Genomic DNA, 15,075 nt, shown 5'->3' with positions numbered 1-15,075 from the left:
TTACCTGTCGATTTAAACTTTTGTAAGTTCTATTGTCACATCTTACAAATACAACAGGTATTGTTCTCTGTTTAGTTTATTTGATGGGACCTTTAAATTTCTTCTAGGAGAAATATATCACTCATTGATTAATTTACCTGACCAAAAAATTATCTTCTTTTTTATTGAAATACTTTATAAACTCACATAAACAGTATGCAATATTGTATTTATTCAATATATCATTAATATATTTTCAATCTGTTCAATATAAAATCTGGTTTAATAATAAAAAGTTTTTATCAGACACATTTTTTAGTATTTTCCAATGAATTTGCATGTTTTTGTTGTTGTTCATTTATCGTGTTTATAGACTTATGTTTATGAGGACCTAGTTAATTTAAAAATAATAATATTCAAATTTTAATTTATCAAACACACAAAAATATTGAATATTTGATCAGAAATCAACTTTTAATTTTTGAATCAGTATTAATATTGAACACATTAAAAACAAGTTATTGGTATTGAATAAATACAACACCACATGCAGTTTTGTGAGTCCTTACTTAGTATTGGTATAAGTATTTTTTCATCATTGACAGTTCGATTTTTTGTTCAGGTAAATTAATCAATGAGTGATATATTTCTCTTGGAAATTTAAAGGTCCCAGTGAATAAACTACACAGAGAACAATACCTGTTGTATTTGTTAGATGGGACAATAGAACTTACAAAAGTTTAAATCGACAGGTAACTTGCAGGTGAATCTATGGAAAACTATCATAGGGTTCGCAATAACATAAAAATTTTATTGCCTTTCATGCAATTTTTACCCTAAAAAAAACCTAGTTAAAAAGTACAAACCTAGTATTTTTCCATATAAAAGCATTAATTTAATAAATGAATAATTTTTTAAACCTTTACGAAATAAAAATTGCTTTCTGATTTTAGTCAGAATTTTTTTTATTAATTGCAACAATAAACAAAATAAGAAAATTAAACATAAAAACTGTGAGATTCCATTTTGTGGTAAAGGAGTTAATAAAGGGTTTGTAAGGGCCGGTTTGGCCTCAAATTTCAGGTTCATCTGATAAAAGATTTTGAAAACTTATTAAACACTTTAGTGTCTACTTCAGTTAGTTCAATTAGTTCAGTGAAAAATTTGAACTGATTTAGTCATTAAAAATACTCAAATCCAAGCTTAAATCTGAAAAATCTATCAAATATGCCATAACATGTCACTTTTCAGATGTTTTTTTGTCAAATATGAAAGTGGCTGCGTCCTTGTTCACTCTCAAACTTTATATATTATATGAACATCATCAAATACAACTTACATTAAGAAATTAAGAATGACCACAAATGCAGCAACCTCCATTTTAAGACGGAAACCGTCTAAAATTATACTCAAATACTAAAATTGTAAAAGATTTCAGTAATTTAGCATGACTTAATGATGCTAGTACACAATATATGTGCATTTTATTGTCAAAAACAGCCCATATGTATGTAGCAGAAGTATTCTACTTTCCAATAAATAGCTTAAAGTTAACATTTTAATAATTTTGTAAAAATTTTTGGCCAAACAGGGGTCTTACTAGACCTACTCCTTTCAGAAATAAAACACAGAGTATTTACAGTTCCTAGCTATTTTCCTTATTTTTACTCTACTACAGAAGACAAGCCCAAATGCTGCATCAAATTATTAAAATGTCCTAATTCTTCATATTCTTTAGACTCTCCTAGTCTAATCTTTATTCTATTGGCTATTGTTTTAGCTGATTCAGTTTGACCGCTTAATGAATAACATTTAGTTAGTCCCTTTAAAGCTTGTAGTTCATGGTGAGTGAATTTTGACGATACAGTCCTCTGATCATTTTCTATCATATCCTCTGGCGCAACAACTTTAAATCTAATTTCAGCATCTTCATAATTTCCCCGACGTAGGGAAAATTCTGCCATTCTAAGGTTTGCAGCAGTGACAGCTCTAGATGAGTGCTGTGTAATCTTAAGCATGTCTTTGTATTTGTCACCCGTTTCGTGTATTTCTTTTAGTTTCTCTTCGTCTGATGTTATCTCAGTCATGCTGGTATAACACTTCACCAAGCGTTTGCAACAAATATGCACATGCTGTGCATTTTCTGGTCCAGCTTTTATTACCCCATAATTAAAGTTTTCAGTATTATATCCTAATAATCTCTTAAACTGTTCAGCTGCGTCTTCAAGATTTTCCAACGTTTTAAGTTGGAGATCTGCTTTGTCTTCAAATCTGAGCTGCAAGGTTCCACTAAGTTCTGTAAGCATGACATAAAGAATCTTCCACTCTGGATATTCACTGGCAATTCTGTGACCTAATGCCTTTGCCAAAAACAAAGAATGAGCAAAGGATCTTGCCAAATCTTTGTCAAAAGCATCACCCAAATAGAAAATTCTCCTTCCATAAGTATAAAAAACTTGTAACACAAGTTCAAATAAAAATATGCCCCCAAGTTGATCTTCTGGCAAGGCAAGATGCTGTTTACATAGGGCGTTATATTCTTTCTCCGTCAAACGATACTCTTCTTCCAGTTCAGCCTCTAAATATAACTCAAGTTTTTTCAAGTGATCTTGACCCCTATACTTATTTAATGCAAACTGTTTTGCCATCTTACACAAAAGTGCATTTTTTTCATGATCACCAATCTGAGCTTTAATTTGTTTAAAAATGATATCTGCCTCCTCTTCTGCAAATGTTTCCCATGTTCTATGATGGTCGTCATGACAGCATCTTTTCCTGACCTGTTTTTCAATATCTTCTTCTGATATACCTATTATGGCAAAACATGCTTCTTTGGCAGCTGTTGAATGCTCCCCAGCATTTTTCAAAATTCCGAAAAAATTGTATGTGTACCCAACTATGTCATATACATAAGCCAAGAGCACATTCGATTCAAAATCACACAAGAGATTAAGATTTTCTGCCTTCAATTTTTTAACATGTTGTAATACTGATATAGCATGGGGAAGTAGACGATAATTTCTGTCGTAATCATTTGTATCGTAATTATCTTTGTCCATAAGCCACATCAAAGCTGTCAAGATGTTTTTGATAAGTTTGGCTTTTTTGTCATCTGACATTGATTCTTCTATGGTTTTCACGACAGCTAAGTGTGTTGTAATAAATCGATCATCATCAACACCCCTAACGTTTCCAAAAGAAAACTTTTTGATGGCTTGAATGAAATTTGTAGTGTTGAATCCTTGATGATTCTGTTTTCTTGTAGGAAAAAAATCGAAAAGAAGGACAGGGATATCTTCCAGAGCAAAAAATTGCAAGGCTTGCACCATATCAAAAACATCTTCTCCATAATCATTCTTTAAGATTTCTAAATATTCCTGCAATATTTTGAAAACTTCTCTGTTTCTGGATGGATATGATACTGATCTTACAAATTTATCCATTTCAGAAGATTTACTTCCTCGTAAGTATTTGATGAATTTCTTTGGTGTTTGATTTGACGAAGCCATACAACTCCTTGCTCCATACAGTAACAATGGATGGTTACCAAGCATTTGTGCCAACTCTCTGTAACTTTTTTCCTCTTTTGAATTCAGTTCCGTCTTCTTGTTTTGTAAAAACTTAACTGCTTCAACTTCTGAAAAGCCATTGACTATGATAATGTTTTCTGTATCACAAAATGTTGAATCCCAAGTTGTTACAATTACTTTCAAATTCAATTTTAAAAGAGCATCTTTCAATTTCTGACATGGAATTTTTGTTTCCTCTGTGACATAGTCCAAAATGATCACATTTGGACCATTAGTTTTTTTACGCAATTCTTTTTTAATTAATTTTCGTAGTTCATCTAGGGAATCTTCGTTATCAACATTTTCTGTCTGTGTACTCTCTTCCTCAAGACCCAATTTATCTGCTAATTTCTTCAAAGAATTCATTAACGTTATCTCATCCTTACAATATATCTTCCAACAAATGCTTTCTACATGGTCTTTACGAAAATTACAGGCAAAGGTCAAGGCCAACTGGGTTTTCCCACATCCAGTTAATCCTATAAATAAAAAAAAAGTATCTTTATTCTCTAAGAGTCATAGATATCTTCAAATTAAAAAAATATAAAGTTGAATATGTTTTATATACTAGAATGGATAAAGTTTTAGTATGCAACAAGTGTGTTTGAACTTTCTTGTAAAATAAATTTCCTTTGATGATCAAAATCTTCATAAATGTATTGCTATTTAATTATTGACTATTTATGAGTTTTGAACAGCGGTATACTACTGTTGCCTTTATTTTCCATACTCTGATTTAGTGTTGTTTTGCTGTATGCATTGAATTTTACAACAAAACCTCTAGTAAGAAATCTGGCCACCATGCCACACCACAAGTGAGGGTAGAAAACACCATGTCACAACACATGTGAGGGTAGAAACACCATGCCACAACACATTTGAGAGGAAAAACAACATGCCACAACACAAGTGAAAGGAGAAACACCATACCACAATACAAGTGAGAGGAGACACACCATGCCACAACACAAGTGAGAGGAGAAACACCATGCCACAACACAAGTGAGAGGAGACACACCATGCCACAACACAAGTGAGAGGAGAAACACCATGCCACAACACAAGTGAGAGGAGAAACACCATGCCACAATACAAGTGAGAGGAGAAACACCATGCCACAACACAAGTGAGAGGAGACACACCATGCCACAACACAAGTGAGAGGAGACACACCATGCCACAACACAAGTGAGAGGAGAAACACCATACCACAATACAAGTGAGAGGAGACACACCATGCCACAACACAAGTGAGAGGAGAAACACCATGCCACAACACAAATGAGAGGAGACACACCATGCCACAACACAAGTGAGAGGAGAAACACCATGCCACAACACAAGTGAAAGGAGAAACACCATACCACAACACAAGTGAGAGGAGACACACCATGCCACAACACAAGTGAGAGGAGAAACACCATGCCACAACACAAGTGAAAGGAGAAACACCATACCACAATACAAGTGAGAGGAGAAACACCATGCCACAACACAAGTGAGAGGAGACACACCATGCCACAACACAAGTGAGAGGAGAAACACCATGCCACAACACAAGTGAAAGGAGAAACACCATACCACAACACAAGTGAGAGGAGACACACCATGCCACAACACAAGTGAGAGGAGAAACACCATGCCACAACACAAATGAGAGGAGAAACACCATGCCACAATACAAGTGAGAGGAGAAACACCATGCCACAACACAAGTGAGAGGAGACACACCATGCCACAACACAAGTGAGAGGAGAAACACCATGCCACAACACAAGTGAGAGGAGACACACCATGGCACAACACAAGTGAGAGGAGAAACACCATGCCACAACACAAGTGAAAGGAGAAACACCATGGCACAACACAAGTGAGAGGAGAAACACCATGCCACAACACAAATGAGAGGAGAAACACCATGCCACAACACAAGTGAGAGGAGAAACACCATGCCACAACACAAGTGAGAGGAGAAACACCATGCCACAACACAAGTGAGAGGAGAAACACCATGGCACAACACAAGTGAGAGGAGAAACACCATGCCACAACACAAGTGAGAGGAGAAACACCATGCCACAACACAAGTAAAAGGAGAAACACCATACCACAATACAAGTGAGAGGAGACACACCATGCCACAACACAAATGAGAGGAGAAACCTGTGATGAAGGAATGTAAACAATCATCAAATAGTAATTATTTATTCTTAAAGACAAATAAAACAAGAAATAAATTATAACTGTTCAGAAGAATTCTAATCAACAAATCAGAATGCAGGGGGAAAATATAGCATTGGTCACCTAATTCTTTTTGGCTCTAGAGATCTGTGTTGATTATTTGTTAATGTCACAATCCAGTAAACTTCAGGAACAAATGCAAAAGTTAATTAGCTTGCAACCAAAAACAACTGAATGAAATGAAACAATATAAAAACAAGAATGTTTCTTAAGTACACAGATGCCACATCCACATTTATAATCATTTTCTTTGTTCAGTGGACCTTGAAAATGGGGTAAAATCTCAAATTTGGCATTAAAATTAGAAAGATCATATCATAAGGAATAAAGTAATAAGTTTCAAGTTGATTGGACTTCAACTTCACCAAAAACTACCTCGACCATGCAAAAACTTTAACCTGAAGCAGGACAGACTGACGAACAGACAGAAGAACAGACAAGGGACGAACAAACGAACAAACAAACGAACAAACAGACAGACACACAGACCAGAAAACATAAGGCCCATAAATGGGGCATAAAAATTAAAAAAATTATATGGCTGAATAGTATTTTATTTGTAAAGCAGCTGAGGCAGCAGTCAATTATGTTATCAATTTTAACATACATACTATTTTCTTACATATGTACTATATTACTTGTCAACCTCTGAAAGTGAAAATGCAGGTCATAAAGAGAATCAGTGATATTTTAGATTTAAGAGTATTATTAACCAAGCAACAAAGTGAATAAATTTCAATATTTTCCGTGAAATATAAGCCCACCATCTTTTAAATATGCAATTGCACTTTAAATGTAAAATAACAAAGTGATTTGAGCTATTTTAGACCAGGTAATGTAAGCCCATTGAAAAATAATCAAACAATTGATGTGCTCCTAACCACAAGAGGCAGTTACAGAAAGAAGAAGAAGGTCATAACCTGCATTAATTGGTTTAAGCAAATATCAGGTCATAATACCTAAATACTGTTTACAATTGTGTTTAACAATTGTTTTTTTTTCATTTTCTCTCAGGGGAATTAATTCATTGTATTTTTTAATACTTTATAGCGTTATAGATATTAAAAAAAAAGCTTACTTCAGACACACTGTATAGGAAAATACCCCCCCCCCCTTCTTTAGTACTTGTCTAGGTTGGGCATAAAAAAGGGTAACATACCACTAGAGCTTCAATTAAAAGCCACAGACCTAAACCATGACTCAATTACCTAATAAAAGAATAATAGCAAACCTGATAGAACAGCAAAGTTTTCAATTTCCATTTTAGATGTCAACTCTACTAACTTGGTGGTTTCCATAAAATGCTCCACAACCATATCATCTTGTATATTACAGGGACCTAAACAAAAATTAAAAGAAGATTCTGCACAATGCAGTATACTTTTTGATAATTCACCCTGTCAATATATACATTGTATATATGTTCACCCTAACAGAAGTTCCCCTAGCCTGGAAATGTTGTTATAAACAATGTCATAATATCTGTTCCTGTTGGAACAAATATTCTAAATTCCTTTATTCCTAAAGGAGCAAATATGACATGTTCATTCTATATTAAAAATATCTTTATTTAAACCTTGGTTCAATAATGAAAAGAAATTATTGCATGCATTTATTTGTTCTTACATCAAATTAAAATTTGACTATACAATTTGTCAAATCAAGTCAAATCTCAGTCAAATCTCAGTAACAGGCTATTATTTGAACTTGGAATTATTCTTAATTAGGGAATTTGCATAATTTCTTGTGTTTGAAATTTTTAATTATTTTCATGTTTATTCTGTATCATAATGTTCTGTGCGGTGCACAACACTTTCTACTGTGGATTCATTTTTATTTGTGGTATACCAATTTTCGTGGGTTTCGTGGGTCACAGCGAACCAGGAATTCAAGAATTCAACGAAGAATAATCCAGAGAAATGTGTATGGAGTCGGATGTTTATTTCCGGTTATGTTATGCAGTTTTAGTATAGTGTTGACTAGCGATAAACAATGTAACATAACACATGTTTTTTATTGAAAGAAGATACAAGTAGTTTAATTAAATCAATAATAAATATATCGAATATCAGTGCTAATTTACTTTTTAAAATTGATCAAAACTGTTCATGGAAAACAAGTTGTTAATTACCGTGTCATAGTTTGGTTTACTAGTGATTGAAAATCAATAGGATTAAGTACGGGGATATTGCCCGTAGGTAATATTGTTTATGACAGGAACATTTATTTTCACACCTTTTACTTATATGACTGTTTATTATATCGTGATTAGGGAAATGAGCTTTCAATCATAAAGTTTTGATTGCCTTATAGAATTCCGACAAGCATTTATAAATTGTAAAACAAACAAATAATTAGTTGTCTCTGTTTATTATTGTAATAGAAGTTTTCAATGAACACTTTAACCTAAAATGACCAAGCAAGGATTTTGACATAGTTTGGTTTACTAGTGATTGAAAATCAATAGGATTAAGTACGGGGATATTGCCCGTAGGTAATATTGTTTATGACAGGAACATTTATTTTCACACCTTTTACTTATATGACTGTTTATTATATCGTGATTAGGGAAATGAGCTTTCAATCATAAAGTTTTGATTGCCTTATAGAATTCCGACAAGCATTTATAAATTGTAAAACAAACAAATAATTAGTTGTCTCTGTTTATTATTGTAATAGAAGTTTTCAATGAACACTTTAACCTAAAATGACCAAGCAAGGATTTTGACAATTCAAAACTTTTTCAATGAATTCCTTCTTTTTTGTTTGTTTTATTATTGATTAAACCAAGGAGGTTATATGATCTCCTAAATCAAAAACAAATCTACGAATTACGTATCTGATTTTTTTTTTGTTGTTGTTATCAGCGATCCACGAATTTACGTATACCACGAAATGTCTTTTTTTCTCTATCCACGAAAATTGATTCCCACAAAAATAAATGAATCCACAGTATTACAATGAAGATAGCACATTTTCAATAGAATGTACTATGCAGTGCACAACACAATCTATACAAAATACATCGTGTGGAAAGTGTTATGCACTGCTCAAAAAAAAATACAGAATAAACATGGAATTAAAAAAATTTCAAACACAAGAAATTATGCAAATTGCATAATTAAAAGTTCAAAATATATAGCCTCTTCAGTGCCTTTTTTAGCCAGAGAGAAACTCACCATCTCTCAAGATCTTGATGTATGAAAATACTGAATTGTAATGCATGTTTAAACAAACTTCCCCGGAAACTTAACAAGCAAGTTACAATAATACCAAATATGTGTTGTTATAAATATCTAATATTATAAAAACTGTACCTTCCACTGGTTGTGACAGTTCTTCTTCATTTTCTGTTTTAAATTTCTCCAGCTGATTTACAAGTGGCTGCAAGTTCTTTTCTTTCAATAAATCTATCAATAAGTCTGCCTTTGTTTTTGACAAAAGGCCATGTTTTGTCATTAAATGGAAAATGTCTTCCCCTGTTGTTGCTGCATCTAAATTTTGAACTGGAATTTTATCCTCTGCTTTTAATAAAAATCTTAAACTTTTGACATCATCTGAAAAATGAAAGCACATAAAGATAAAAAAATATATCATAATTATAAATAATGAGTATGAATTTTAACATGTTTAAGTCTTTAATTCTAATGCACCTGTTAACAATTTTGGGCCATATATCTATCTATATCTATGTTTATGTATATATTGTGTTATGTGAAGGTTAGTTGCTTTCTGGCTCATCTCAATTGTTCATTAGATGGCATCTAATTTTGATAAATGTTTTACATTGTTATAAATCTAATATGAGAATTTGAGTCAAATCGGTGAACATGAATTTGACAGCTGGTGCCCCTTTAACATTGAAGCAAAATGATTTAAGGGGGATAACTCCTAGTCTCCTACCTGAAACAATTAAATTTTGTTAATTTTATATAATATTTTGGATCATTTGCTTCAGTCATTGTGTCAGTCAAAATTGTAAATAGAAAACTTATCATCATGCAGACTAAAATAAACATCAGCTGACTCATTTCTCATTTTTTGGGATTTATTCTTTGTTGAATTCTTTAATTCACATCTAGTCAGAATGGGTACATTACATCTGATGCCTTGTGTAAAGAGAGTTCCACGCTCTTTGAACATTAAGAACCCTTGCAAAAACTCTTTTAAGGGGTCCATAGGTGCTATATGTTGCAAGGCAAAATTTCTGTCCCTATCCAAAATACCCTCATTTTCCAGTGGCAGTCCAAATTTCCCCGACCATCATCCAGGATGGCCTCTATTATGACAAGACCTACCTATTGTATTTATTGTTAACTTGTTCTTGTCCTGAACATGAATGAAATATTTGCCACTGGAAGTTAAGCAACCAACATTCAATCAACAATAAATTCAAAGTTGACTGTTACCTGGCATGAAACGCACAAAAACTAGTATATCATGATTATAAATGAATCCACAGGCACAGTATATAGACACCAGTCCAGTTTATTATCCAATAGATATAACAAGATGTGGAAAATGAGTGCCAATGAGACAACTCTCCATCCACATCAAAGGAGTAGGTCCAGTAAGACCCATTTTTGGCCCAAAAATATAGCAGTTTTACAAAATTGTTCAAATGTAAACTTTAAGTTATTTATTGGACAGTAGAATGCTTCTGCTACATAAATATGGGCTGTTTATGGCAATACAATGCACATATATCTGGTACTAGCACCATTAAGTCATGCTAAATTACTGAAATCTTCACAATTCTAGCATTTTAGTTAAATTTTAGACGATTTTCGTATTTTATGATAATACATAACATATATAAAGGTTGAGGATGAACACGGATGCGGCCACTTTCATTTTTGGCAAAAACCATTTGAAAAGTGACATTTTTAGGCATATTTGGTAGATTTTTCATATTTGAGCTTGAATCGGGTCGTTTTTAATGACTATAAATCAGTTAAAACCTTTCCCATAAACTAATTGATTCAAATGAAATAGACCATTAAGTGTTAAAAAAGTGTTCAAAATCTTTCGTCAGATGAACCTGAAATTTGAGGCCAAAATCGGTCCTTACCGGACCTACTCCTTTATAAAAGTAACCATTATAGGTACGGTCTTCAACACTGAGCTTTGAAGACTGAATGTTAGCTAAAGAATTTATAAAGATTATTTTTGTTTAATGGTTGCTGTCTCATTTACAGATGCCTCATATCTCCTTTTATTTGTATCAAAGGTCATGATATTCTTTCAGAGAAACAAAAATGCTTTCCCTAAAGAGTTTATCCATGATGGTGCCCACATCCGTTTAATTAGATCCCCCATCTTTTAAAATCATAGATTCCTTATTTGTTTAGAGGCATGTTAAGTTCCAGTTTCCAATTTTTCAGACAAACATCCTCTTGATCAGCCCCAATCCAGGAAAAATATTGAACCATGTACAAACCTGTGTCCAATTGGTCACTAATTTTTGAAAGAAGAAGCTGGAATTCTGTATCAAGTTTTGTCATGGTGAATCTTAATCTCTGAAAGTGAGAAAATAGATAAAAATAATTATACATCTACCGAGTAAGTAACCAGAGGTTCTTCATTTCTTTGAGGCCCCAATCTTTCACTACATGTAGATAAACATAATGTCACAATATCAAAACAAATGTTAATAATTTGTTTTCACCCTTCTTTGGTGATAAAAAAATATGTAGGTTAAAAAAAAGACAGAAAATATCAAACTAACAAAGGAACAATTAACAAGAGGCTGTCACAACGACAGCAAACCGGATTTATTTACATTTATTTGTGTCCTGGCAATATCACAAGAACCATTACTGATGAATGGTGAAAGTGAAAATCATCAATATCAAATTTGACCTCCATTTTGTCATCAGTATCAACATTTTGAAATAATAATATTTGAAAAGCTTAGATTGAATGGTTCATGAGTAAATGCAACAACGTGAATGGAAACGCCATTTTACAATCTTTCAAGAACCATAACTCCTGAACAGTAAAAGTCAAAATCGTCATTATGGAACTTGACCTCTATTTTGTCATCAGTAACAACATATTAAAATTTCAAAAGATTTGGTTGAATGGTTCATGAGAAAATGCACGGACACGACGGGAAACACCATTTTTCAATCTTTCAAGAACCATAACTCCTGAACAGTAAAAGTCAAAATCGTCATTATTGATCTTGACCTCCATTTTGTCATCAGTAACAGCATATTAAAATTTCGGAAGCTTTGGTAGAACAGTTCATGCATAAATGCACGGACACGACTGGAAACTCCATTTTTCAATCTTTCAAGAACCATAACTCCTGAACGGTAAAAGTCAAAATCGTCATTATTGAACTTGACCTCCATTCTGTCATCAGCAACAACATATTAAAATTTGGGAAGCTTTGGAAGAACAGTTCATGAGTAAATGCACGGACCCGACTGAAAACTCCATTTTTCAATCTTTCAAGAACCATAACTCCTGAACGGTAAAAGTCAAAATCGCCATTATTTAACTTGACCTCCATATAGTTGTCAGTAATAACATATTAAAATTTTAAAAGCTTTGGTTGAACGGTTCATGAGTTAATGCACGGACAACATTTGATTGCCGCCTTTCAAGAACCATAACTCCTGAACGGTAAAAGTCAATATCGCCATTATTGAACTTGACCTTCGTATAGTTGTCAGTAATAACATATTAAAATTTTAAAAGCTTTGGTTGAACGGTTCATGAGTTAATGCACAGACAACATTTGATTGCCACCCGCCCTGCCGCCCGACCGCCCGGCTGCCCGGCCGCCCGGCCGCCCTCCGTACATCCCCAAATCAATAACCGACATTTTTGTCACAAAAATCCGGTTAAAAATTCAAACGCATACTGTTCAAATACTCATATCATGCATATGGTATGCACATGATGGCCTCAAATGTATTATTAGTTACGCCACGGTACATGGGTGTGTTAGTGACCTAATATGATATATATGGGGTCAGAGCGAAGCTTGAATCCCCATATGGAATTTACTGACCCCATATATTATTATATCGTATAATGTCACTAGCACACTGAATAACAAATTTATCTTACTGACTATCTTCACATATGGTATTTTAACTAGCAGCCTATTTGGTTGTTGTCTCTTTGACACATTCCCCATTTCCATTCTCAATTTTATTTTATATGAAAGTGATCAAGTCTTCAATACTTAGAATTTGAACATCGTACTTCCATTTGTCTATAGGAGGTAAGATAAACATATATACATTTGTACATGTACATGATATAGTTTATAAATCCTATTCATGTCTATAAATACATAGTTAAATTCAGAAATTAAAAATTAAACTAATTATTTAATTATTTAGGGAGACATATATGATACCAGGTAAGATATATAATTAACAGTCAGTTAACAGTCATTTTTAAGAACTTTGCTACCAGTACTTCTAAGAAGAGAAAATCTTACTTTGAGACCCAGTTTACACTTACAATTCTTTCTAATTAGAAGAATAACATAAATGCTCTAGTTCATTTTCGAATACCATGGAGAAATTTGCAGGAAAAAAATGCCTGAAATCAATCAATGTATCTTCATGCCACATGATTTTTATCTGAATAAAGTGTTGTAAACATGATTTGTAACATATAAATTATATACATCCAATATATGTTAAATAAATATATATTTAGAAAAAAATTGCATCTACACAATTTTTTCTCTGGTAGATATAATGTACAGTTATAATGTCTACACACTGGCAATCATATACCACTTAAATTGTAAGGTAAAAAAACGTGAAATACAATATGTATTAAACTTCCAATAACTGTTTTATTAAACAATAAATGTTTTGCCACAGAAATTTAAGCAGTTGACCTGGCCAAAAATTTATTTCCCAAATAATTATTCCAAATAAGCTAACTGCCCTTCAACTTGGGCAACTCATAGTCCCAACTTGATTATTGCACAAACAGATTTGAAAAAGATGGTTGCTACAGACAGCCAACAAGTAAGAATGTGTGACAAATCCCAAATTCAGCAATCATGGCAATTTATGTGCCAAGATTAAAACTGAAAGCCAAGAAAATATATTACAGCCGATTGCATTGAGTTAGTAGGTAAACAGTCAGGGGACTAATACTGAAATAAGTGATTTTTAAATCACTTATTTGAGTATCACTATCAAATTCAAAGTTTTGTCACAAATTGTGATTTTGTAGTTTTACCAAAATTTTAAACACATAGGTTTAAAAAATATCTTTTCATTAGTAAAATTAAAAAAAATGATTTTTTTGCTTCTTTTAAGTATCAAGGTTTATGCCTTTGATGCTATCATTTAGCTGCAAATTCTATTTTAGTTGAAAAAATGCTATAATAATGGCTTTACATAATGAACTGATACTTATTTAACAGATTTTTCCCAGCAGTGGGAGTATTTTTCTTGTAAAGTTCAAGGTTTCATCTTTCAGATTATGTAATAAAATTCTACTGTTCGCGATAAAAATTTCACTGTTCGGGGGTGTTGAAATTAGTGGGGGTTATTAGAATAATGATACTTAAAGAAGTGATTTTTGGGAAGGAAATTGAGGTCTGATACTTAAACAAGTGATTTTTATGTCATTATCCTAGATTCAGTACAAGGTCATCATAGACAACACAGATGTTGGTTCTGGTAAGTTTAGAAACATAATTAGTCCCTGGATCATTAATATTCTATATTTAAAGCTACAGTAAAATTAAATCACTTCTATTAGTGATTATTTTGTACTACTTAAATAGGTGATTATTAAAGAAAGACAACTCTTACTTTCAACCTTTATGGAAATAATGTTACTTGAATCAGTGATTTAGAAAATCACTCATTTAAGTAAGTCCCCTGACTGGTAAATGTAATATCTTTGGTTAGCTTGCTTGCTAGCTGAACTGTTAAATCCTGACATCCTGAAATTAAAAAAAAGAATTCCAGGATACAGAGAGGGTCTATTATCTCAAGCTTAAAACATTTGATCCTGAGGTCCGGATAAAGGTCCTACCCCCCCCCCCCCTGAGGCCCCTCACTCATAATTTTTACCTTTCTTTATTGCAACTTTCCCTTTTTCATAGTAGTTTTATCATTGATTTGAATATAACTCGTGACTGTTAATGTTGATAATAAAAAATTAATTATGGGTGGAATGAGGTGGGAAAAGTGAAAACGAAAGTAGAAATACAGCTGGTCAAAGTAATACATATGAATGTATCTTCTTGTTGAAACACTCCATTCATTACACTTGCACATGCAAAATAAAA

General features: G+C 32.8%; 1 protein-coding gene across 4 annotated transcripts; it reads right to left on the bottom strand.

Moving 5' to 3' along the window:
• Positions 1-690: 690 nt before the first annotated feature.
• LOC143047605 (uncharacterized) lies at positions 691-14,727 on the bottom strand. 4 transcript variants are annotated; one of them, XM_076220735.1, is made up of 6 exons: positions 14,594-14,721; positions 13,252-13,396; positions 11,230-11,308; positions 9,107-9,346; positions 7,021-7,128; positions 691-4,027 (listed from the first exon to the last, which is right to left on the bottom strand). In XM_076220735.1, the coding sequence occupies exons 3-6, from the start codon at positions 11,291-11,293 to the stop codon at positions 1,644-1,646; spliced, it is 2,796 nt and encodes a 931-aa protein (XP_076076850.1). In that variant the 5' UTR covers positions 11,294-11,308; positions 13,252-13,396; positions 14,594-14,721; the 3' UTR covers positions 691-1,643. The 4 variants fall into 4 exon arrangements, with proteins under 4 accessions (XP_076076850.1, XP_076076851.1, XP_076076853.1 ...); XM_076220736.1 differs by having other exon boundaries at positions 13,275-13,396; XM_076220739.1 differs by lacking the exon at positions 691-4,027 and adding an exon at positions 5,854-6,437.
• Between the last annotated feature and the right edge of the window lie 348 nt (positions 14,728-15,075).

The sequence above is a fragment of the Mytilus galloprovincialis genome, chromosome 10 (genome assembly GCF_965363235.1).
Source record: "Mytilus galloprovincialis chromosome 10, xbMytGall1.hap1.1, whole genome shotgun sequence".
Taxonomy (NCBI): domain Eukaryota; kingdom Metazoa; phylum Mollusca; class Bivalvia; order Mytilida; family Mytilidae; genus Mytilus; species Mytilus galloprovincialis.
The sequence above is the reverse complement of the archived record's forward strand: the minus strand, read 5'-3'. Positions and strand labels throughout refer to the sequence as shown.